Source organism: Stegodyphus dumicola, chromosome 1, assembly GCF_044657685.1.
Source record: "Stegodyphus dumicola isolate Sdum_Otavi_A_Nest chromosome 1, ASM4465768v1".
Lineage (NCBI taxonomy): Eukaryota > Metazoa > Arthropoda > Arachnida > Araneae > Eresidae > Stegodyphus > Stegodyphus dumicola.
In genome coordinates, this window is record NC_140768.1 from 157,813,344 (window position 1) to 157,840,191 (window position 26,848).

The 26,848-nt window shown below is 33.0% G+C and overlaps 1 protein-coding gene and 1 long non-coding RNA gene across 5 annotated transcripts in view; one reads left to right on the plus strand and one right to left on the minus strand.

The window, feature by feature from the left end:
• Positions 1-26,141, plus strand: part of LOC118181980 (uncharacterized) — a 42,728-nt gene extending 16,587 nt beyond the window's left edge. Inside the window, exons 1-2 of one of the 3 annotated variants that reach the window (XR_015042758.1) lie at positions 17,353-17,531; positions 25,045-26,141. This is a non-coding gene — a long non-coding RNA (uncharacterized LOC118181980). Of the gene's footprint in view, positions 1-17,352; positions 17,532-20,764; positions 20,971-25,044 lie in introns of those variants that run through there. The other 2 variants (XR_015042757.1, XR_015042764.1) reach the window with 2 other exon arrangements.
• Positions 913-17,239, minus strand: LOC146999360 (uncharacterized). Of its 2 annotated transcripts, XR_015042756.1 has the most exons (3): positions 16,380-17,237; positions 1,398-1,611; positions 913-1,257 (listed from the first exon to the last, which is right to left on the minus strand). XR_015042756.1 is itself a non-coding variant. In XM_085822515.1 (2 exons), the coding sequence occupies exons 1-2, from the start codon at positions 16,953-16,955 to the stop codon at positions 1,483-1,485; spliced, it is 705 nt and encodes a 234-aa protein (XP_085678641.1). In that variant the 5' UTR covers positions 16,956-17,239; the 3' UTR covers positions 913-1,482. The 2 variants fall into 2 exon arrangements, 1 of the variants encoding a protein (XP_085678641.1); XM_085822515.1 differs by having other exon boundaries at positions 913-1,611; positions 16,380-17,239.
• Positions 26,142-26,848: the final 707 nt, after the last annotated feature.

The window sequence follows — 26,848 nt, forward strand, 5'->3', positions numbered from 1 at the left end:
TGGAAGCCCTAATTTGGAATTTGTTTTATTATCTATTTCATATCTTGTAACGCATTTATAAGTCTTTGATTAAGAAACTCTATGATTTCAAAGTGAGCAATAGCAACTCTGTATGGGAGGAGGGAACATTTTTATCTCCAATGTGCGAGACTGTGTACTGGGAATTCGAAAGACATGCTCTTTTAAATATTTGTGATATTGCTGTTGAATTGAATTTTATGATTTAAGTGTGAAGAACATGATATTTAATAAATAAAGATAACACAAAATGTTAAAAAAAAAAATAAAAAAAAAAAAAAAAACCTCAGGGCATAATATAAAATTTGAAAGCTTTCAGTTTATTTATTTATTTATTTTCAAAAAGTAGTCAATGGTTGATCATGTTCAGATAAATGACTTGGTGGTTTCACAAAATGAAATTTGCTGTCTGGTTCCGAAACGAAAAGTAAAACAGATCTGATGAATTGGAAACGGATGAGTAATTACACGAGATGTCAAATTCACTCAAAAAGTTGCACTAAATGTATTTAATATGATACATAATTTGCTATTTTTATTTTCTTTTATATGAATTGTTGATAAATTATGATTAGTCATGTATACTTCAGATTGAAACTACTTTGTGAAATCAGGTAAGGTATGAGGATTGAATATTAAAATTATCGTACACAAACTTAAGAGCGTATTTCATTTCTTAAATGAGTTGAATGAAAAATTTAAATGGGTGAATTATCTGTTTTCTTGGTACATTCACTCTGCTAAAACAGATTACAATATTTGGATTTTATTTTTGCCTTGTGATTTGGTGCAGTTTTTTTAATCAAATCAATTAAATTACTACAAAAATTCAAGAGGGAGTCATACAGTAAGCTATAGTACAATGAAATTAATAAATATACAGATATTACATGATTTGTAAGTTTTAAAATGTTTTATTCTGTAACATATTACAGATAAAAAATGATTACTACATGAAATGAAATAAAAGTTCATCAAATTTGACATAATACCATAAAGGTCATTGTGTGTTCCTGTTGGTACAGGACACATATCGACCGGGTATCACAATTCTATTCACAAACATAGTAAAATTTCCCTGCTGATGGTCATCAAAGGAGCTATAATGCAGTCTTGGAGTTTTGATATTATTAGCAATAGGAGCATATAAATATAGTCTAAAGCACATTCCAAAAGCAAAAGATTACGGAGTGTATGGTCAATGATCTCATGGTCATCTGAACAACATTGAGTCATCTTCTGATATTGATCAATCCAAAAAAGAAGATAGAAATTTATTATTAGGTAATACAACAGTTTTCAGAGAGGAAATGTGTATTTTTCTGAATCATATTTCATTTAGAGAAATAACAACTATAACGTATTAAAATCTGACATACCTTTTACAGTGTTTCTGTAGAAAAAAAGGACCCATGTACCTTTATCAGTGAAATGGCATATAAAATGTTCAAGTAAATATAATTTCTATTCAGTAACAGCATGACAATTTTCCATGTCCAGTACACAAACGTACCTATCCAACAAATGCTTCACCACTAGATAGTGGAAGAATTGTCTTCCATGCATACGATTGCAAAATTTATATTGCAGCATCTGTAAATAATATGGTTTTAGTTGTAATCAACATTGCAAAATCTTCCCTATGTTTGGTTATAGAACACATATTTGCTACTAATGTAATTTGTAGACCTATCCTGTTTGTGGATTACATGCAGTGATGAGCTATGAAAAACTTGACAAAGAGTTTGCATTTTATTCTATATAAACAACTTATGCAATTCTAATGAACTGTTATATTTTTTACAAAAACAGAAAATACTAATAATTGTATATGAATGAGAAAAACGTAATATCTTTTACCAATAAATCACAAAATATCAATTTTTAAATATTTCAATATGTTTACCATTACCAGTCTCAGGTTAATCTCATTGATTTTGGAGGGTTAATCTCATTGATTGGTGATAAAATGCATATAATGTATCAAGAAATATTTCAAAATGATTTCTTTAATGGTTTTGCTTACTGAATCTTGTGATACTACTGTAAATAAGAAGCTAAGCAGTATACAGTAATAAATTACAATATTAAGAAAAATATCTAAAAGTTTGATTACAGCTACTTTTTTTCCTTCTTAATGTCACACCAGCTGTATGTGAACAAACTGCAATTAAATCTTTCTTCAAATACGAGTAGTTTTAAAAAAATAGGTATGAATGTTAACCACATACATGCATGTGTAGATTCAGCAGCAGCATTTTCTGAGTCTAAACAAAAAGAATAAGTTGTATCTATTATAGCTTAGATATAAATTTAATAAGGGGCTAATGCAAGTTTCCTATAGCTCAGGTACTAATTTATATGTGAAACTAAATTTTTGCACTGTTTCATTGGAAATGACTGGCCATCTGGGGTTCTTGCCTTTATATAAGTAGCCAGTGTTCTTGAACTGTCAATACCATCATAGGATACTCTGCAGGCTTAGAGTCATAGGATGCTTTGTGTACACTGGTGTGCAAAAATTAAGGACGAAGTTGAAAAATTAGCATATCAGCTGAACGAAGAGGCAGAGCGGACAGAAAGACCAATCAGGAGATTAAGTAAGGTGATGTATGGTAGCACATGTGCAGATATGCAGGTAGACGTAATGGGGAAGTGTCTGAGTATTATACAGCATGTTGTCGGTGTAAGATCAGTATTTCTGGCAAAGAGATTGCATGCCGTATAGCAGTTAAAATCACACTGAGTTGCTGCCTCAGCGAGAAATGGCGAATAATCAATCTGTTAGACGACATCTGGATGCTTTTACCCGAGGTCGAATCATTGGGAAGTTGGAGGAAGGCCGCAGTGTGACAAGTGTGGCTGCAGAGTTCGGAATTGCTCACAGCATCGTTTCACGACTTTGGAGACAATTTCAAACTACAAGAACAGCTAGCTATCCGGGGGTTTAGTAGTGGTCGTCCACGAGGAGCCACACCCGCAGATGACCGGTATATTGCCTTACAGGCCAGAAGAAACAAGCAGGAGCTTATATAATTAAACAGGAGGTTCTTAGCTGTCCCCTGTAGTGTCAGTCGGTTGGTCACTAGTCCTTGGTATCAGTGGTTTCGGGTGTTTCCGCTTTTTGGAAAGCTTACTGTGGGGCTTCAGATTGCGTATAAAGTCAGTTCACCCTGTCGCAGGAATTTGCATCCCTATGTTGGACTCTGTGGTGGGCTGGGCTGCTGCCGGGGCTGAATCTTTTATTTCACTAAATATGCCTTCTAATACACAAACAAATGAACAAAATGAAAATTGTCCTATTTCTATAAAAGTTAAGACAAATGCAAATTCTGACAAGAATAAAAAATAAACTGCAGTTTCTGATAATTAGTAATCCATCAGGAAATCTTCAGAAAGTGACACTGTTTTTAATGTGTGTGTGTGTGTGTGTGTGTAAGAACGCTAAGTTCTGCAGCCAACAACCTGATAGGCAGATCATCGCCTGCGTACCTGAGACAGACAAGGATAGACACTATGCGAAGGTGGAGGCTATCGACTTCCGATTTTGTTCTGATTCCGTGAGGGCAAGAAGTGACTGTATAAAAAAATGAAAAATTTCCTTGTGTTTATCTAGCGCGAGGAGCCACTAAACAACTGTTATATCTCTATTTAGTCTGTTAACTTTTATCCGTAATTAAATAAATGCTCTGTGACGTGGAAAACATTCCAATTTTCACTCAAAATTTTTTTAAGGCTAGAAGTTTTCAAGTTAGAATTGGCTCTGTTTTTTTTTTTTTTTTTTTTTTTTTGTATAACTTTGAACAAGACGAGGTTTGCTCATAGGTGTGTTTTGAGTGTTATCTTAATCACGCTAAAAATAAACCGTATCTTAAAGGAACTTCCTCTTACTGTTTCAGGATAATTGTACATTGACAATCTTCAAGTTACCAAGGGGCAGATATGAGATATGTGGAGAGGCAATTACGGATCACTATTAATAAGATCCAGATATAGTCAAAGAAAAATGGATTTGCGTCTTCAAAACGGAAGGCTGTCACAAGCACTTTTGCAGAAAGGGAAATCTGCATCCTGAGATTTAACTTGAAGGGTCATTAATTCCAACTACGCCCGAAGGGAAATTCCTAGGAGTGATTGTTCAATCGGAAACTTACTTTCCTTCCACGAATGATGTACCTGAGGAAGAAACGTTTCAGAACTTTTACCTTCTCAAAGGTCCTGGCGAACACCTTTTGGGGTGCAGAGGATGGGATCATTGTCCGCATATATAGGCCATTCATCCGCTCTAGACTGGACTCCCGATAAAACGTGATTAGGTCTTTGTTTGTACCTTACTTCAACCCATATTATTACTCTCAACACATTTTATTATTCTAGTGTTAGCGCATTTATATACTTTGCATATAATTTTCAATCCTCATCGCTAGAATACAGTGTCTTAATCTAGATACTAATCTAAGTCGCACAAAAGCGTTTATCCTTCTATTTCTAGCCAAAGGCCTCAGAGCACAACGCCAACTAGAGGTCAAAACTCCTAGTGGTTGATGCCTCAAGAGCCACCAGGGATGTCTAGACTGGCTCAGAAGTTAATGATTCGGTAGAGACTTCTGTATTATTGAAACTTGATTCGATTCATGATTGAGCTCTGCGGATTTGCCCTAGAGCCTTTAGAATATCTCCTGTATAAAAACAGTATATTTATTGCTTAGAATCATCGTTTAAATTAAAACGTGAACAATTGACCCTTCATCACCAGTTTCGTATAATGTCGCAACCTAAACATCCTTGTCTGAGTACTCTTGATGACTGCTATAGCTTATTATTTGCAGCACGGCCTCTCTGCATTCCTACATTCCCTGCAAGAGCTGAGCCTTTGATAGAAAAATATTCAGTGCTTGATGTGAATAACCGTACCCCGAGCAGAATGACGTGATATCCTACCGTGAGATGGTCCAGAAATTCGGCTCATAGAAACTTTTACGATTATGATAACAGAAACACGAACGAGTTAGCTTACAAATAGCTTTTCTATGAACAAGGAACGAACACTGCAATTACATTCCAATATACATTAATGGCAACAAAACAGCAGGTCATGTGGAAGCATCATTTGCGTTTCGACGTCACGTAGAGAAAAGAAGGCTGCAATGTGCTTGCTGACTATTTAAAGCTGAAGTAACTTGAATGTATCGGTATTAAAATACATTCAAGTTACTTCGTATATTTACTTTGATACTTACGTATCGGTATTACGAACTTAAATAATTCGGTGTATGACGCTGTTAAATATTCATCTAAGCCAAAAAAAGTTTATAAAGTTATTTCTCCGGCCTTTCTATCATTCCTTGGTTTGAGTCCCGGCTAGAGCATTGCTCATTTTTCTTGTCTCTTGCTTCGAAATAACCTAATGTCTGTACAACTTACACCGATTTGTTAAGTGCACAAAAAGCTTTTCAAAGTTTCTCTAGACCCAGAAACCGATGGTGACAGAAGTGTTATTGACTACCTGAAAACTTAATAAGCCGTGAGTATGAGATCCTTTACTGCTGGGTTCTTGGACACATACAGATAACGGGTAACGAACTGGCAGATATCACAGCAAAATCTGCCGTGGGACTGTTTAAATCAGCTTGTTACTTTGAGAAATATTAAAGTGATTATCAAGGGTAAAATCCTGAGTCTATGGCAAGGACCTGCAAGTGAATAATAAAATTAGAAGCATAATGCCTAGAATTAAATATTGGGAATCAGAGTAGGAGGAAGTCATTTGAACCTGTCTGACAAACGATCACTTCCAAATTACGCACAATTATCTCTTAAAAGCGGATAGTGAACCAGTATATTCCAGTTGTAATATTAATCTGTCCTATATGACTGGCGGGTGGCGATTGGCCTCCCGAGGACAAATGTCCAAAACCGGCTGGAAACCACTGTAGGCGGTGTGAACCGTGCGCTTGAGATTGTCGTAGGCAGTGGCGGAAGGCAGGAGACCTGGCGTTTGATCGATTGGCGGGGACTGTGGGAATGGCTTTAGGCTTGCCTGCTTGCGTCTCCCACAGCTTAGCGTCAGCCTCCTCGTGGTCCCGCTGGAAACTATGCTGTGCTTTGGTCCAAGCCTTTGCTCGTATAGGCTAATGACGCTAAGCAACCAATCCCAGGGGATCGACTGGTGGGAATTTCCGGAACCGACCATTTATGGGAGGAGACCCGGGGTTCTCCCAGACCACTGGCTGGACTTGTGTCCTGCCAGCTTCGATTTGTTGGGTAAATAATCAGACTTCACAGGACTAGAACCACAGGTCCATCCTATGGTAGGCGTGGGCTTGGCAGGGACCGTACTGGTACTGTCGTATCCGTTGCCTTTGCTGTGGGGGCGCTCTCATGTAGATTTTGAGTGCTGTGCCGAGGGGGGGGGACGGCTCCCCGCGTAGCCCTCAGTGTGATGGATTATGGCGATGAACATGAGAAGTCCCTGCGGGCTGTTCGGTGGGTTGGCGCCCCGCCAGCGCAGTCAACTGAGGAAGGCCTATGTATCATGTTAAGGCGCTCTAGAAGCAGCCAGGTAATGTTGCCCGAATCGGAGTTAATGTTCTGTATGACAGATTTTGTTAGAAATGCTCACGTTTTGATAGACTTCAGGAAATACTATTTCACTTTTTTAGGTACTTCTCTCGACTTTTAATTGGAAAACCAAGCGGGTCTCACGAAAATTTCCTGCCACCGCAAATATCGTTTGAGCAAATAGTTCGCGTTGACGTGTTGAATCATATTTTGTCAAACAATTTTTGGCGTTTGAAAGGAAGAGACTTGCTTTGGAACACTATATTGTGAAATTTGTAAAAAAAAATATCATTATTATTATGTACAAGATGTCTGAAATGGAACTATCACGCTACGAGATTTAAACTATCATTTACTTCCAGTTTTATTACAAAAAGTCAGCTACAGAATGTCACCAAATCGTGTGTATAGCTTTAGGTGTGTGTGTGACTATGGCAAAGCCTCGAGGGCTATCTGCCTAAGGGGAGGAATGCCTTCGTGGAGGACTTTCTAAGGGAAACTGTCTCGTAAACATGTTACACATGGGGAAAACCACGAAAACACCCATGCAGCCAGCCCATTCGCGGGATTCGAACCTCGTATAGCTTTAGGTACTACTAATGTTTGACATTGTTAAGGTCAGTGCCGGATTTATGTATAAGGTGAACATAGCTTAGGGCCCTCCGAAATATTGTAGCATATCCCATATAAAAAAAATTGACTGATATCCCTCATAAAGGGCCCCATATTTCAAATAGCTTAGGCTCTCGTCAAATCTAAATCTGGTGCTGGTGAAGGTTTGGTATCGAAATTTCAAAAACAAGCATTACGACATTCAAGAGGCAGAGCATTCGAGTCGGCCTACTGATGTTGATGAGGTCCGCCTGCGAGAGTATGTGGAAGAAGTGCAGTATGCAACCAATTGAGAGCTTGTTAATGAGTTAGTGCCATGTCCATTGATCGCAGTATGCATCTCATACACTTGACGTTAAAGTTGAATCGCTGGGTGCCACATGAGATGATTCAAGCAGATAAGGACGGACGTGTTTGGGCCTGCACTAATCTGCTCGAATATCAACGCAAGGATAAAATTCTGTACCGGATCATCACTTGTCATGAAAAGTGGACTTCAACAACACAGGCCAAAAAGAGGGGTTGGTCTGCACCCGACGAGCCCATCGGCAGCATCGCAAAGGGCAATTTGGCTAACAAAAAGATAATGCTTTGTATCTGATGGGATTGCCGGGGTATTATCTGCAATATGTATCTGGAAAAAGATAAAGAGCGAGATGCTAGTCTGTGTTGACGCTGCTATTAAGGGCAAACGTTGAATTGAGTTCCGGAGCAAAGAGGTAATGTTCCATCAAGATAATACAAGACCACATGTGTTTGCTTTCACTGACTGGACTCTGTAAGGACTCGAATGGAATCTTTTGTCACACACCCCATATAGCCCTGACATTGCTGCTTCGGATTTCTACCTTTTTTCACATCTGCAGTTACATCTTGCTGGTGCTATCTTCCATTCGGTACAGGACGTCTGAAATGAGGGTGATGTTTTTTGGATTCTTGGCCAACAAGTTTCTATGCCGAAAAACTACCAAAACTTTGGCAGAAAATCATAGATTTGGGAAGTGATTACTGCCCGCACTAAAGGTACTAGTTTCATGTTTTCTCCCTAACTTTAATGAAAACAATAAACAGATATTAATCCATTTAAGTTTTTAAGGGAGACTGGGTTTTATTCCTTAATCTGAAGTGGTTGTAAAGCGTTTTAATGTACTTTAATAATTAGAGATTTTACTTGGCTTTATATTTTATTTGATCTTGTGAGTTTTATGCATCCCTTCACATCACGGTTTTACTATGAGGCGTTTCATTATTTTGTTGCTTTTATGTTGTTTTGCATTTTTCTCATTACATAATGCATTTTCAACATGTGTTAGCTGATTTTTATAATTTCATACCATTTCTAAAGGAGAGAATAGATTATCATGCTTTTGGCCCATTATAGTCATGTGCCAAAATATCCACCAACTAACCAACAGTGTATAGTCATAAACAGACCTAAAATTGTATAAGCTTGGTTTTTTGAGATGAATCATAATTCTAGACGGAGCGCACCGGAGTCCTAAATAAGAACGCTCCGGCACTTCTATGTAACTGAACAATAATTTCAGTAGAAATATGGTCTCGAAAATTTTATTTTTAGCAATAAAATTATATTAAAAATTGCTTATTAAATTTTAATTCATCTCTGTACATTTCAGTGCTGGTTTAAGCTCATTTCCGGCGCTGTGCGCAGAGGATCTAGGGGGCCCTTTGGCACTGGCAGATCCAAGGAGGAGCGATAACAAATGAAACAAAATTTTAATTTTTATTGTAAAAATATATATAAAAATAAACAGTATTCTTAAAAAAAAATAATAATAATAATTATACCAGCATTTGCTATGACTACACATAAAGCACAAGGACAATCATTCAAAAAAGTGTAGGTATACACTTAGCTGAACCTTTTGTCACATTAAGTAGAGTAAGAAATAGATACAATTTAAAAATCGCATTGCCCGTAGATTCAAAAGAACATATTACAAATGTAGTTTACAAGGAGTTATTGTAACCAGATTGAAAGAAGCAATACTTTTATGAAATATATATACTTAAAAAAAACTTTTAAAGATGAATACTATAAAATCCATTCTCAGAACGGGTAGCTCTGCTAGTACTACTACTAATAATTTACCTTATTCACTACTATCTGCTATCTTGCAAATCAGTACAGTAATCTATCGTTTTGTTTTTCTGGCAGTCCACACTCCATTATTTATTTATAATGTTTGTGTCGTGTTACATATTTGGTAAGGTACTGTCTGTAGTCTAATTCATCTGCCTGCTTCCTGATGTAAGACTCATTATAGTTGTCATCCCACTCTTACCACCCGGAGCCGCAAATTTGATATAGACAAATAATATGGACATGGATGTGCAGGTGAGAGGCGTGGATTATTTCCACAAAACTATTTATAGTTTTTCTATCGAAGTTTATAACCAAAAATTCTGGTTGGGTCCAGCTTATCCAGGCTATTTTATATTATTATTATAACTACTTAGGTTTTTAAATTATTAAAGTTTCTCATAGCCATTTTATTTATTTATTTACTTTTGTTCCTCTTTCCTGATGGTCTTGCATAGGGCTTCGGCATTTTAGAAACTAAACCCTGGTCATAAAAGACAAAAAACAAAAACATAGCACCAAAATGTATCAGATTTTGCAGATGAATTAAGGCTGTTTTCCCCAATATTTCAATAAATTATCAGCAGCTGTCTAACTATACTACATTACAAATAAGAAAATAATTTGGGAAACTTTTCCTCCGGTGCGTATCAGTGCATCCCAATATATAAAGAAAAATTTAAACTAGTTTTAGGAGACTTTAAAATTATTAACATTAGAAACAGTCCCAACACTGACAGACATCAAGGCCTAAATATGAAATCGAAACAAGATTCATCACAGCAATTTAATTATTAAATTTCAATATATAAAATTTTGAATGTATCAAATTGTATGGTTTTTCTTAATTTGCATAACATATTTATTTTAAGTTTTCCTGTTCTCAACTTCTCAAATTTCCCTTCACATTCTCTCCAGGACATAAATTTAAAATTAAGTGAAGTGCTATTTAAATGTGTGATTATATCAGTTTATTCAGAGCGTGTTTCGCTAGCCTAGCACATGTTTCGTAATTTCGCGGTCACTCGAGTAAGCCTTTTGGCCTCATCCGTTTAGTATCACACTGATTAGAATTCTGTGATTTATAATAACAAAATTATCGAAAAAAAGCAGATTTAAAGTTGTTATATGAAGCTTTATTATTGCTGTAAGTTCATCTCAAAATCTAATTGTATTGAATCTCATTCTAATCGTCTAATGGTAATAAATATTATTATTATTATTTCATTAAATTAGTCATTACCATTATTTTGTTAACGAAAATATGTTATTAAAAATCACATTCCAGCCTGCAGACTTACAAAGCTAGTTTGTATTTATTATGTTTTGTTAAATTTTTCTCTTGTTTTCTTATTTCTAATACGAAAATACGCGAATATAAATGAAGAGTGAAAACAAAGTTAAAAAATTCACAAATTATTTACGAGATTGATCAGAAATAGTGAGTGAAATATAAACATTGCATACATTTTGTTCTAAATAAATAGTGCACTAGATATGCATCCAGTACTGCATATTTATTTAGAACTTCATTTAAATGAAAGCAAAATAAATATTGAAAAAATCACAAATCTAGCAACTCATCTACTATGGGACAGCGTCCGACAAACATGTAAATTTTACTGTATCCATTGGGGGGGGGGGGGACTAACAACTTTTCTCATTAGGAAATTTCAAAGAGGAGGCAAAACTGTTTCGGATCACGCCGATCTGAAGGCTATATTATGAGAATTTCGGCCCAGTTTTAGAAGGTGAATAAAGGGTTATTTTGCACCCCTCTACCGTGCTGGTATTTATTTCACACCTGTGACAATTTGCCAGGTTCATCGTAGGATCTAAGTCAGTGTATGTAGAAAAGTAGATAGATCTTACAAAATTTAATATTTAGAAATAGCATAGCATAAAAATACACAGGTTTCCATGCCACCCAGGAGGTACCGTGTCAGCTCGTTACCATAATGGTATCCCAAAACTTGCATTTTTACATTCAGTTCTACATAATTACTATAATTTAGGTTTTAAAAGTAAAGTTTGTAGCTAGCCAAAGTAAAAATGTTTGTTAAAGGCCTATAATAAACTAACTTCATGAGATGGATTACAATGAAAGTTTCAGAAAAAAAAAATTAAGCTGTTTAAATTTTTTAAAAAGTGTTTACTTATATGATATAAAATACTAATAAAAAGATAAGTTTAAGACATATTAATTATTTTGAATATGAAAAACAGGATAAAATACATCACTTACATAAATTTAATACTACAAGAGAATTAAAATTTTTAAAAAACAAATATACTAAATATATCATTCAAAACCAGACTAGTTAAAACTTTAGCTCTCATTATCTCAGACACATCCATTTACTTGAGTTTTCAATCTTTAAATTTTTTTTATCATTTCCAATGGCTTGGCAAAAAATTACAAAAAATTTAAATTTTATAAACAAAGGTTACAAACAATAGAACTATGGTTAAACAGATTCATGGTTTTTTTTATACAGACACAGTATTTTTATACAAATAAAGCAAAAATAAATTTTCTTAAAACAAACTTTATTACATGAATATTAAATTGTACTAAAAAAAATCATTAAACATTTTAAATCATGACCTGCAGAAGATTTTGGCAAGCTTCAGAAAGCCACTGTTATTTCAACATAATGAAGGTGTTAAAAAATGAAACAGATTAAAATTGTGTAATATGAAACCATATAACCTGACTAATGTACTTTGGTGTAGGAATAAAAACTCAAAAATCTTGGTCTTCTGTTTCTTATCATTAAAACATGCAAAATTATTTCCTGAACTTACTTTCCTTCATTTATCTTCCCACCTAAACTAGTATAAATAAACTTTCTGAAATCATATGTATTAAAAGGCTGATCAATATCCAAATGTCGGCTAAGTTGATGCACAAAATAGCATATAAATACACCACAACTCATACCATCATTTTGAACAGTGTGACTTGGAAATGAAACACACCAACTATCACTAATGTTTAAAATACTATTTATGACTTTTTGCCACAGCTGAATTAATGAAGATACTGAATTTTGAACTGAGTTAAAACCAAGCGGATCATAAAATTGAAACATTTTATCTTTAATTCTTGCTACCAGTAAAACCCAATGATTATTTTTTACAAGAACTGGAATAAAAAAGAAATCAACAGAAGCTAAATCCTCTTTTTGCCATACAGTTTGATCTTTACTACCTGATTGAAAGAAAGGTGTATGATAACACTTGGCTGCTACTGAAGAAGAACCACAAAGACTAATAAAAAGGAAAGCATCAATAACATTGTCACTGAGCCAACCAGGCTGAAAATTTAAAGATGCAGATTTTAATGTTTGAATTTCCTCACATGGAATGTATGGATCCAGAGATTTTACATCCAAAAATGTTAGCGGTGTTTCTCCAACATATAAAATGCATTTTGAAATATCCTCATCAATAAGCTTGGGAGTAAACGTACTTTTATTAATTGTGCACGCTAAATTAATGCCTAATAAATCTTCTTTAACGGTTTTTTTATTCTGAATATTCAGGTAAGTTGAAATTTTACGCTTTGCACTTTTTGAAGCAGTTGTACGAAACAAAGTCTGACGGGCTAATTTTAAATTTGGGGGAACACTGACAAATGGCATTTTGTCAGGAAATTCTTTCAGATAGTTCGACTCTATTACACCTTTACAATTAGAAACAATTTCTTTCAAATTTTTTGTTATAGTAGGCAACAATATTTTTTTAACTGTTGGATTAGACAGCATAACCTGTAATTCAGATATTAAAGTCTTACAATTATCAATTTTATGTTCTAAGTTACATGCTACTACATTCAAAATAACAGACTTTGTACCTGTTTGTATGGCTGATGAACAGCTTTCGCTTTTATAAGTATCTGTTACGAAGAAGGATGGATCTCTTTGTCTGACTGAATGTACTTTATGAATGTGTTTACGTAATGGACTGAAATCTGGACAATTACAATTATATAAATGACTACACAAATTAAGGCAAGATAAGCTAATACATTTAGAGTAACAGTGATCAGTTTGAGGACATAACTCATATAAGCATTTAACTGTATACTGAATATTAGTGAAGTCTGTGATTTTACAATCCACAACAAAAAACCAGCCCCTGTTACATCACTATCTAAAATTTTTATTCCCGAATCATGTCGCTTATTATATGTAGGTGGACAAGTACTCTGCTTGTAATTAGTTTTAATTTTATAGCTGTGAGCCATGTATGTATCCTCTTCAATTTTTAAAAGTACTTCAATTAATTTATCTAAACGCCTGTTAAATTTTCGTCTAAAATATGTAGTTTTTAATTTATTATGAAACGATTCACAATACATATTGGTATCTGTGAACGCATGAGGGAAGTTTCTATGGGCCATTGACCAAAGAATAGCACGGCTATAGTAATGTTCTTCAAAATATTGTATAAAAGATGGTGCAATAGTTCGAAACTTCTGAAGGAAATTATCCATCATCACTATGAATCAAGCAGAATTGGTTTCTTCAAGTAATACTACCATATTAAAATAGATTTCATCTTTAAGATTTTGATTAGAAACCATTCGGCACAAATTACGTTGCCAAGCACGATGCACATGCCATTTACATAACAAATGTGTAATACCAAGACCAAATACTTCATCAAATGCAGGATGGGTAGTCTTATCATCATCTGTCATAAGACGATTGACATAAAGTTCCGGTATTACACATTTGATACTAAGGAATAAATTATACATTGTATCCTGGTCTAACTGATTTGTAATGAAATGCGCTACAGGATAACCACTACCAAACTCATCAGGAACGATTAAATTTAATAAATAAAAATCATATTGATTTGTTTTGTGAGTAGAATCAATACATAAAATCCTGGAGCAACCTTTAATCATCATATCTTTCTGCTGTTTAGTCTGCAATCCTAATGCAAAAGACTCATTTGTAGAAGAAAGTTCATCAAGCCCTTTTGGACCGTACAATGTTGGCTTTCCTTGTGGTTTATAAATAAGTACTGGATCATATGATTCTTGCCTGAGTTTTTCAACTATTGTGGCAACTGAAAGTGAATCATCACCAGGAAAGGAACATACTAACTGCTTTTTGTAAGTGTTTATCACTCTTCGTGTTACAAATACATCTTTATCATATATGCCCTCCCTATTATCCCGCAGTCCACTTCCATCTCTGATAAATTCTTGAATTTGATCCGTGGATACACCTAACTGTGCATAAGCTTTAATTTTGTTACGGCAACTCTGACTAAGTTGGTGGAACTTGCTATTTTCAAAAGACAATTCATGATTATGATTCGAATAAAATATGGCTGTGACAAGGTGCGATTCTTCACAAACTAAAATTTTTGACGGACACTTAAAGTTGGAAGGTAAAGTATCTTTTAGATTTTTTCTACTGGAAACAGGAACTTTCTTTTTATGCATTACGTTAAATTGACAACAGTAATAATGAAAAGTTTTATCATTCCTACATCTACTTCCAGCAGACTTTTTATAAGATCTGAATGTCTGCTTACTATGCGATTCTAACCAGAATTGAAATTCTCCTATTGATGAAAATGTAAGTTCTTGCATAGCCATCTCATAATCATGATATTCAGCCAAATGTTTATTACATTCATTATCAGAACAAAATATTTCCTTACAATCAGGAATAACACATGGCTTAGAATTATTAGATGTAGGATTTTTAATACTACAGATCTTTTTATGATGAAAAAGGTTACTGCGGCTTTTACAATCTCTCTCACACCGGTCACAAACATATGCCTTTGGAATACATTCAGCTGATGGTGCTTTGCAACATTTTTTATGATTGGAAAATGATTGTCTAGTGGAGTACGACTTCATGCAAACTTCACACACTCTGGGATATTTCATTTCTATAATACCTTTACAGTTACGTTTATGATTAGATAAGGACTGTTTAGAAGAAAAAGGTTTCTTACATTTAGGGCAAATCTTAGATTTTCCATTAGAAGCACAATTTTCTTTATCATAATTACTCACGAGTTCAATTTTATTGTTATTTTCAGATTTATTTGGACTCTTAGCACCCCCAAACTTAAAGTTTGAACATTCATTATCATCTTCAAAAAGTGAAATCGATGAAATGGTTGAAAAACAGCTGAGAGATCGAAGATCAACAACTGTAAGATCTGATGAGATGAAAGAAGCCGAGTCTGAAACAGGAGAACTAGAATAGGTGAGAACCTGAAAAGCAGAAGATTCAGAATTGAGCACAGAAGCAACAGAAAACTGAGGAACAGATGCAATGGCATCAACATTATTTGGACCAATGTTAACAGCACTTTCAAAAAATGGAAAATCTGATAAAGCAGATGAAATGGAATTAATTGCAAGCTCAGAAGCAACTGTAACAGGATACAAAGAACCAGAAAGCTGAGAAACAGATACACTTGGATCAGCAGAAAAATGAGAAACAGATGGAGTACTGGAATTCTGAGAAACTGGTGCAGTGATGTCAAGAATACTCGAAACACTGTCGGCTATAGGCTCAAGAACTGGAAAATCCGATAACAAGAAACCACTGGGATGATTATCCAAAGACGTGTTGGTAGAACCATATTTTAAAACATCTGAATAATGAGGTTTAGAAAGAACATCAGGAGAATCCAACAATACTGAAATACTGGGATGGTTATCCAAATCAGTCAAAACACCTGGTAATGCTAAAGCATTAGGGCGACTATCCAATGTAGTACAGACATGCGAAAGTTTCAAAACACTTGAATAAAGTGGTTTCGAAGGAACACTTGAAGGAGCACACAAAACTGAAACACTAGAATCTGATAAGCCTAAAGTATCAGGATGACTATCCAAAGTGCTGCAAACAGAAGAAACCCGTTTCAAAACACTTGAATAAAGAGGTTTAGAGTGAGTACTTGAAGTATCTGAAATGACAGAAGCACGAGGATAATTATCCAAAATCGTGATAGGTACAGAAGGATGTTTTCCTGAAACAGTGGATAAAGCTGGAAACTCAATAGCAGATACAGAGGAAAAAGATGTAGCACTTACCTTTGGAAGGGATTTCACACTCAAAACGCTCTTTATGTCCTTCACAAAAATTCTCCCAAGCTGTGCATTACCCTTACGGTTCAGATGCAATCCGTCTCTTGACAGACAAGTACTCCAATAGTACTCACCAGATCTGCAAAAGGAAAAAGCTTCTCGGCCTTTGAATGCTTCGAAAAGATTAGTGTTTATCCGAGCTAATTTTCTGTTCAGCTTCTTTAAACTGTACGGGTTGAAACCATTCTCGAATAAATTTCGTTCACACGGGAGGACACCTGAAAAGAGAATGATCTTCGGGTTTAAACGCTCAATAACATTATACAGACAATCATATTTATGATGAATATCATCCAAAGTGTCACAAGAGTTATTGGTACCAACGTGAACCAAAACTAACTCAAATTGATTGTCTATCAAGGTTATCTTGCGTGTCAACCTTTCAATCGTAGCACCCGGAAAACAATGAAAATGAACTTCATAATCCAGTAAATTCAGCAATAAATATTCTTTTAAATATTTTATCATCGAATCTCCGATTATAAGTATTTTCACTTTTCCTGTTTGCTTAGACAAAGACATAATAAAAATAATACAAATAACAAAATCAAATTAAGAATTAGCACGTGCAGAAAAAACACTCACCGACGAAAATGGCGGAATACGATTTCTATTTTTACTAGATTTACGTATTTGGCGCCAGGTCCAGTTTGGCGTGAAAAAGATAACCCTCCAACCAATCACAGCAAAGTACACTTTTCCGTAAACATTTGGCGTTTGGCTGTACATAATTGTTCAAACTCCCGTTTTAGGAACATGCTTAACGCACTTGGGGTAGAGCTACTTTATAGTAGCCTTAACTTGGGGTAAACAAACGAAAATGCGTTCTCGCTGTCTATTGGCTGTGACGTCACTGAAGTTTTCTCACCTCAGATCAACATAGATTAGAGCTACTTATAGTAGCCTTAACATAGATTTTTGCATTGATTTAAGCTGAATGTAAGCTTGTGCGCGACTGTACAAACTCATTCGTTTTTTTTTCTCTCAAATATAATTAAATTTATGTAGTATAATGGTTGGTACGCACTGCGCGACTGCATTATGCACCAATAATGCAGGCAAAATAAAAAATAATCAGCAAAATGTATTATTTCATAGGTATAGAAACTTAGAGTGTTTTTTGATTTGATGCAAGTTATTTTGAATTTTCGGATTACTTAAATTAATTTTTTCATTAATATATATAGAAACTTCTATGCATTTTATTAGGTGTATTTAAATGCCAACGGTTTTGAATATTGTTGTGAATTGTGACAGATGCATATAAATATGTTTAAATAGTTTTAAATTATGTGTATGTAGCTCACTGCATTAATTAACTCGTTTTACACATGGAAAAATGGCCATGCAACCAGCCTTTTCTTTAGGAATTGAAGTCAAACCACCAGTGTTCAGCTGATGGGCCTTGTCAATTACTTAGAATTTGAGCCTATTGTACTGTTAATATGGTACATGCCAGAAATACAATATCATTAATACACGGGGTACATGTGAGCAATAAGAAGGACTAGCAACACCGCAGAGTACAGAAAGTAACATATTAGAAGTCCACAATACATTTGGCGAGCAAATTAAGTTGTATTATTATACTTAAGGCTCTCAGTTCTGGATAATTTAGTTACAGTAATTTTGCAAAGATAGTAAAGCAGTTCCTTCAGCAATATTATTTTTCTAATTATTAAGGCTTTTTTCTTTCATATTATTTGAAAACAGAGTAATACACAGCATGCATTTAAATGCAATCAAAATTTAGGAAATGTATGATTTAAGAATATAGAAACGTTTAGAAAACAAATATGCTAAAATTCTTGTAAAATATAAAATTTCATTTTCTATCTGTACTTATAATATGTTATGATTTGTATTATGAATGAATAATATAACTTAATCAAATATTTTATTTATTATAGTTTTAAAATTTGCATTCCATTACTATACAGTGCACCATGATATATTTCATACAAAATTTCATTTATAAAATTAAGATCCATATTTACTAAGATTTTGTTGAATGTAGTGTTTAAAATTTAGTACCAATTTTGACTTTTGCATTTAATTATATAAATTTACCTGCAGAATTATATTTTGCTAGTATCTACGAATGTAATCATTATGTCTGTGGGGATATTGTACACAGGTCATCATATTAAATAAACATCCACCCTTTTTCCATGTGTTCACAGAAAGTACGATGACAGTCAAATGACGTTAAGATAAACTGCATAATGTTTTTATGAGTGCATTTATCTGTGTATGAATAATATTTTTCCACAACTAAACTGATAACTCTATTTTTTTTTATTCATAGAATGGTCGAACTGAATATGCTAAATGAAATGTAATATTTAAGTTATTATGTAAACATATTTCTTTTTTGATACCAAGACAAACACATACAGCATTCAGTCCTATTAATATCTGCCCACCAGCGGCCGAGCGGTAAAGTCGCTAAACACTGGTAGTTCGGTCCGAGGTTCGAATCCCGCGAACTCGCTGGCTGCATGGGCGTTTTCGTGGTTTTCCCCATGTGTAACGAGTATACGAGCCAGTTTCCCTTAGAAAGTCCTCCACGAAGGCATCCCTCCCTTCAGGCGCATAGCCCTCAAGGCTTTGCCATAATCACACACACCACACCACCTATTAATATCTAGGATTCACTTCTCTGAAATAAAAAATGAGGATGACAATCCAGAAAATGACTACATGTTTCGTTTCGTTATTATTTTTATAAATTAGATATAATACATAAGTGAAATAAATATAGAAACCTAAAAGTTAAATTCTAAATATACAATATTAATAACAAAACATAATAGAGGATATGCAACTATTCTTTTAATATCTTTTACTCATTTTTTATATAAAAAGTTAACATCTTCTATCTGAATACTTTTGGAATTTTTTATTTTTTTAATTTTATTTTATTTATTTATTTATTTATTTTATTTATTTTTTATTTATTTATTTATTTATTTATTTATTTATTTTTATTTTTTATTTTTTATTTATTTATTTTTTTTTGCTAAAAAGTAATATTCAAAGAATTAAGATTTAAATTAAAATTAAGTCTCAATTTTTATATAGAATTACATAATGCAGCTGCTGATTTTAAAGAGTCTGCTGATTAAGTATTACACTTCCTTTCAGTTATAGCTTGAATAGTTCATTTGTTTATGTTTCTTGTTGCTGCTGTACATCAAGAAATTACAAACAAGTTTTAGAATCTATCGACTTATAATTTTATGCAATTTCTTTTTTAGTCTATTGAAATTAATCATATATTACAGGAAAAGCTCATGCGAGTTCATCTGGAAAAAAAAAAAAAAAGCCACAAGTAAACTAAGATTTCTAAATGAAACAAGTACTGCAGAAACAATTGAATCGAAAGTAGGCTTTAGCAAAAAATTAATTTAAATTTCAGCCAAATTAGATTCCAAACATTAGAGACAAGTTTGTACAGCTTTATAGAATAAATATTCTTAATTTGAATTTCTTCTATATCGCTACACTCAGGGCTTAATTTCTAAAATTAGAAGTGCCGGAACCCTATGGAAAACCGTTAGTAAAGAGAAACAAGAGTAAACAAATAAATAAAATGACTATTAAAATCATTTATCATTTAAAAATTAAATAGTTAATTATTATTAAATTAGTAAATAATTATTTATTTAATATTAGCAATTAATATTTATTAATTATTATCTAACCATTAATTAATAATTGATTATTATTTATTAAAATAATTCAATAAAATGTAAAGAGGTAAATTAACATTTAATAAGCGGTTTTTAATATAATTTTATTGCTGCTAAAAATAAAATTTTTGAGATTAAATTTCCACTGAATTTGTAGTTCCGTTAATTACATAAAAGAAGTGCCGGAGCCTTCTTATGTAGGGCTCCGATGCGCTCCGCCTAGAATTATCATTTATCCCATGAACTGAAAAGTACCGGAGCCGGCACAATTTAAGCTCTGACTACACTACATATTTTCCAGTTCTTGTGAAATGTAGGTTTTTCAGTCTGTTGAAGCTAAAATGAGTAACTGTATAAACAGCTGAATCTTGAATAGCAAAATTCTGTAAGGAAGTTTGGAAGATTTTTGGTGAAACAATAAATTACTGAGGGAACTTTTCGTAATTAAAACTTATTCTATACAGTAAACAATATTTTAGGTAGTTAGGTTTCAACTCCAAATATTAGAATTTTTACTTTTCCGATGAAAAATAGAAAATATTTCAAAGGAAATAGAAACTACTATTAGGAGATGCTACAGCGAACTTCAGTGACGTCACAGCCGAACGAGTCGCTGGCTTTTCGTTTGTTTACTCCAAGTGAGCTAACCCAACACCGACTCTACTTCAAGCCTAAGCGCGCGGTTCGAAAATTCCTGTGACGTCACGACTTCTGGTCATAATAAACTTCGGAACGCATGCGGTGGCTCTTTGCTGATTGCTGAAGCTTCTTACGTTGTGCGAACGCTGAACCAGAATACTTTGATTTTTTTATGGTTTTAAGGTTGGATGTATTTTACAGAGGTAAGAATACATTACTTTGCTTCTGTAAATTTATATTTTTCTAATTATATCAACGTTTTTAGGCGTATGTTCTAGTATACATGTGTTATTTCTGGTAGAGACAAGGCTGCTGTGCTATGTATAATTTCGTTTTGAATAATGTTGTGTCAACCCATCGTAGAATAAACGGGCTTTGCATAATTATATTACCTGATCTGTTTCAGAATAAAACATTTTTTTTATGGACCTGTATAAATTTGATGTCATAATATAAGCTAACACAGCTTATTCTTAAAATTTTACATGCCATTAGCTATACACTATAACTATTTACTCCCTTTTATATTTAAAAATAATTAATTTATATTTTATACATAACTATTTACTCCCTTTTATATATTAATTTAAATTTTGTCATGTATTGATCGCTATGGAATATCAGCATTTTGGCATGTATACACAGTTCCAGATACCTCAACTGTTTGCTTTATTCATATTGTTTTTAGTCCTGGGCCATCAATTGATTATTCTGTAGTTGTGAATGACAATCAAGAAATGTCTGTATTTATTAAAGAAAAATCTATTATGCAATTATCTCCTTACACATTCCCACATTTTAATTCCATTTCCCAAATTTTACACATTCCCAAATTTTAATGAAATTAGGACTGTTTTAGATAAATTTGCTAATCTTCAAACCAAAGAGTTAAATTCAAAATTAACCATAACAATTGATATAATTAATGAATTACTGCAAACTATCTCTAACGACAAAAATAAGAGGATTATTAAATTTTTGCAAGACCAGATGAATCTTTTACTTTGCCCTAAAAATAATTTTAGATACAATCCTGATGTACTAGTATTAGCGTGCTTGTTAAATACTATATCACCACATGCATATAAATTTTTAAGGGATAGTGGCAGTATTATTATGCCTCATCCTTCGACTTTAAAAAAAAATTTGCAGCAATTTAGTATTGTCACCATGTAATGAAACTATTGATGAAAATTTTTTAAAATATATAAAAAATCGTGTAACTTTCCTTGAGGATCGAGAAAGAAAAGTGATTCTTTTGGTAGATGAAATTTATGTTCAGCCATATTTTGATTACAAAGGAGGCTCTGTCATTGGGGCTGCATTTGATTCTTCCAGTCCGGCAACCAGTGCATTTGCTTTTATGATATCCAGTTTGGAATCTTCATTCAAAGAGGTAATACATATTATGCCTGTTAACACAATAAATTTTGAAACATTACATTATGTAATTAAAAAAGTGATTAGAGGTCTTGAAAATATGGGAATTATTGTTATTTGTGTTATTACAGACAACAATGCAATAAATAGAAAAGCCATGAGTTTGTTTTCAAATCCACCACGTAATTCATTTGTTTACACAAACATCCAATGAATGGGAATAGGCCTCTTTTCTACATAATAGATGCAGTTCATTTATTTAAAAATATAAGGAACAATTGGCTGAAAAAGAAAAATCCTGGTACATGTATGTTTTTTCCAAATATTGAAGATCTTTCAAAGAAGCACTTCAAAACTGCTTCGTTTATGTCTTTGAGAAAGCTACATGAAATTGAAATTCTAATGGTTTAACTCTAACAAGTCTTTCACCTTCTAATTTAGAGAAACAAAACATTAAACTGGTTCTTAAGATTTTCAATAAATTTACTATTGAAGGTCTGATTCATTTGGGTCCTTTGCATGAAATACCACACTATTCAGATACATCTGAGTTTATGTCCATAATATGCAAATGGTGGGATATTATGAATGTTAAAACTATGTTTAAAGGTATACATCAAAAGAGTGAATTTATGAAGCCATTAACAGCAGATGATTCTGATCCAAAAGTTATTTTCCTCAATCAGTTTCCTAACTGGTTAGATGCATGGGAATCAATGAAATGTTCAACAGGCATGCTTACAAAAGAAACTCATGCAGCTCTCAAACAAACTACTTATGGTATACTGGAGTTGACTAGATATTGTGTTGAAGAACTTGGAATGAAATATATACTTCCAGGAAAAATTCAGACTGATGCTCTTGAAGCCCGGTTTGGTAAATACAGACAACTTTCTGGTTCTCAGTATCATATTTCAATGAGACAGTTATTAGAATGCGAAAAAAATTAAGAATACAATCAAGTATTAAGTTAGAATTAATTATTAAAAATACTACTGTCCCTTTAACATCATTTGAATATGATGATAATCTTCATGATATTATAGAATTAGATAATACAGTATATTACCCATCATTAAATATTACGGAGAGTGATGTGAAGGGCATTAGTAGCCATCTGCCAGTTCTGACTTTGTATAATTATTTAATTGTAAATAAGCTGTGTAGTGAAGAATATGAAGATTTTTTGTTGGAACAAAATCAGAGGAAAATTGTTACAAATTTGACTTTTAAAATTTTAGAATTAAAAGAAATGCTCTTTGATGATATTATTTGTGATAATGGTCATACAAGTGAAAGTATAAGCAAACTGATAATTTGGATATCAACAAATATCATGCTCAAGAATCTTTGCAATAGGAAAAATGACAATATTAAGTCCAATAAAGAAAAAAAAAGAAACATCAGACACTTGCAAAGTAACATTTATGCTGTCTTTAAAAGTAATTTTTAAAATTCTCTCAAACTGCATCTTTGCTAAATATCTACGTGTCATCTTTGGTGAGCAGCTGAGATTTAAGAAGCATGTTTGTTATACATTTAAATTGCTTTATACAAAATTTATTTTGGACTTGTATATATTATTCTTTGCTTATTTAACAAAGTTTTTAATATTACTCAAGATTTTATATAATTTTTAATTTGTTTTATACTAAGTTACTTCTCAAGGTCCTGAAATTTCTATATTGTATTTACAAGCGCCTTTGCTAAATACCTACGTGTCATCGTTGCTGAGCAGCTGAGATTTAAGAAGCATATTTATTATACATTTAAATGCTAAATATCATAATTTATTCTGGACTTGTAGATATTATTCTTTGCTTATTTAGTTATTTAACCAAGTTTTCCGTATTACTGAAGATTTTATATTATTTAAAATTTTGTTTATACTCAGTTACTTCTCAAGTTCCCAAAGTTTCTATTTTGTATTTCAATTGTGTTTCTTAAAATGTTCGTCATTATTTAAGATTTTGTATCCTGCAATTACATGGCATAGAGTAGTAGTGTAGAAAAAACATATTACATGGCATAGTGTAGTAGTATAGAAAGAAGACAAATTCCATAATGTCTTCTTTCTGCACAATCTAACTCTAATATTTCTATTTATGCAATAATTGTATGGACTCTTTCTGGATAGTACTACATGTTCAGCTCAAGTAATATTTGCTCTTCACATTATTCACAGTGAATAAGCACAAATCAATCTACTAATATACCCGTGTGGTGACCGGGTGTGAAAGAATAGTCCCAATGTAGCTCATACATGTCGTAAAAGGCGACTAAAATGGGTACCCAGCTTCTGGGGCCGGGCACCCTGCTCCTGGGGATTATATCAGGGAACTGGTCCTCCAGGTTGGGGGTTGGGTGTGGGGCTAACTACCCCATCCCATAAAAAATCTCACTGTTAAGAAATCCAAAGATAGAATTAGCCGGACTGCTTCTACTGGAAAACGACTTGGAAATGGCCTAGGGACTTTTCGTTTTGGAACATGAAAAATAAGCAAACAGACTAAAAGTTTGAAAAGTTATTGAAATAATTAAATAAAGAATGATGAAGTGTGACTGCAAGGGACGTCCGGCATCCTTTTCTGTCATTGCACTTTTCCTGACATGATAAGGCTCTACCATGTACACTTTGGTAACAAGGCTTGGAAACCTCGGCTAACACCTTGTTTATTAAAAAGAAAAAGAGACATACAGCAATAATTATATTTCATAATAATAATTTTGACCCAAGCTCTATAAATATATTATGATATTAATTTATAAGTCTTTACAAAGAATTTTTATTGAAATACTAAGGTCTTTATAACATTTCACCTGTATAATAGTTATATGATATATGATTTTAAAGACTAAAAAATAAATTTGTTCTGTTTTTTCTTTGTTTGTTTCAGGTATTCATAACAAAGAAAGGAGTGTTTTTATCATGAAATGGCTCTCAGGTGTAAAAATGCATAGGATATATCTTAGTTTATTGAAGTTAAGAATTGGTGCTTTGTGGACTAAAAAATATGTGCAATATCCATTGTCACACCACTCTGTTCAAGAATATCGATCAGTCCTGAATGATAAAGAAAATGATTAACAAAGGAATATTTAGAACTTGATTGTGTGCATGATTTAATTCCAAATATAAGTATTGGAATAATTCATCCTCCTTATTTTCAACAAAAACTCTTCATTTGGTAATATACATTTGTGCTTATCAGTGTGGTGTCTTGTGTAACAAATCGTCAGTATTATAAAATAGATGGAAAGATCTTTGATTATTGCAAGAGCTTTATGTGCTGAAGAAGTAAAAAATGTCCCAGATAATTGTGGATATTATGAAACTGAGTATCATAAGAATGGAAAAATATTTCTTAAACAAATTACCTTGTGATGCATATAATGGGTATGTTTATTTTATTTCATATAACTGTAAATTTAATTATTGATAATAAGCAAACTTTTTTTTTTTTCCTAAAATGCCATTGGTGTATTGTCATTATTCTATATTGACATGTATTCTCTTACAATTATCATTGAAACCAGAGATTTTATAATAGAATATGGGAAACTTGTTTTGAAGGCTTGTTGATTGAAATACAAGTGACCATTACGTCTTTGGAATTTGCATTCTCATTGCCAATTTTGAAAAGACATTCTTTTACATTTTCTTAAAAAAGTTAACATTATAATAACTTTAGAAGTAAACATTGGCGACTTCATATGAACCAGTCTCTTGGCGAGTTTAGCAAAAAATTTGCCAATGGCTTCCCCATAATAGAACTGTACTGGATTCTATACCTGAATATTGCATTAAAAGGAGAGAAAACCATTTATTATGAAGATTATAAATGATTCATATTACGAATGTTCATTTCTTATAATGATCGAGTTTTATATTCTTGCATTGTATTTCTTTTGTGTCAACACAGAATAAATTGTGTTGGATTTCAGTTATAATGATATGTGTAAAGATGCTGTAATAAAATTTGTTATAAATGTACTGTTGTGTATTTTTCTTTAGCAGTTGAATTTATGAAAATTTGTATTATTTTCTAACAAATAAAATTTTATATTCTAATATAAATCCATCTATGGACATTACAACAGATATTATATTGAAAATAATTTAGTATGCCTTTTCAAAACTAAGTTTAAAATGAAAACAAACTTGAATGCATAATAATTTTTAATGAATAAATAAAATGTGAAATATGAAGTGTTCTGACATGTCACATTAAGACTGCAATCAAATAAAGAATTCTTTATACGTGCATTGGTTTTTGTTTACAATTTGCATAGTCTTGAATATTTTGCTGATCTAAATTCATTTAAAAAAATTTGGTGTCATGATGAGTAGTGATTTTAGGTAAAAGTTTACAATTGGGTGTCCCTTGTATTTTGGCGATTCTTTTTTGACACCAAGATCGGCGTCAGGAAGGCACAATTTCAAAATGGCCGCTATACAAAACCAAAATAAGAAGTCAAAGAATTGCACAAGCCCACCAATGGGCAAGCGGTAAAAGCCGCTGAACACTGGTAGTTCGGTCCAGAGTTTGAATCCCGGCAAATGGGCGTTTTCGTGGCTTTCCCCATGTGTAACTTGGATATGAGCCAGTTTACCTTAAAAAGACCTCGGTTTAATCCTAGTATCCGGTGCACACAGGATTTGGCGACTTTATGATGAGCAGTAAAAACGGAACATATATG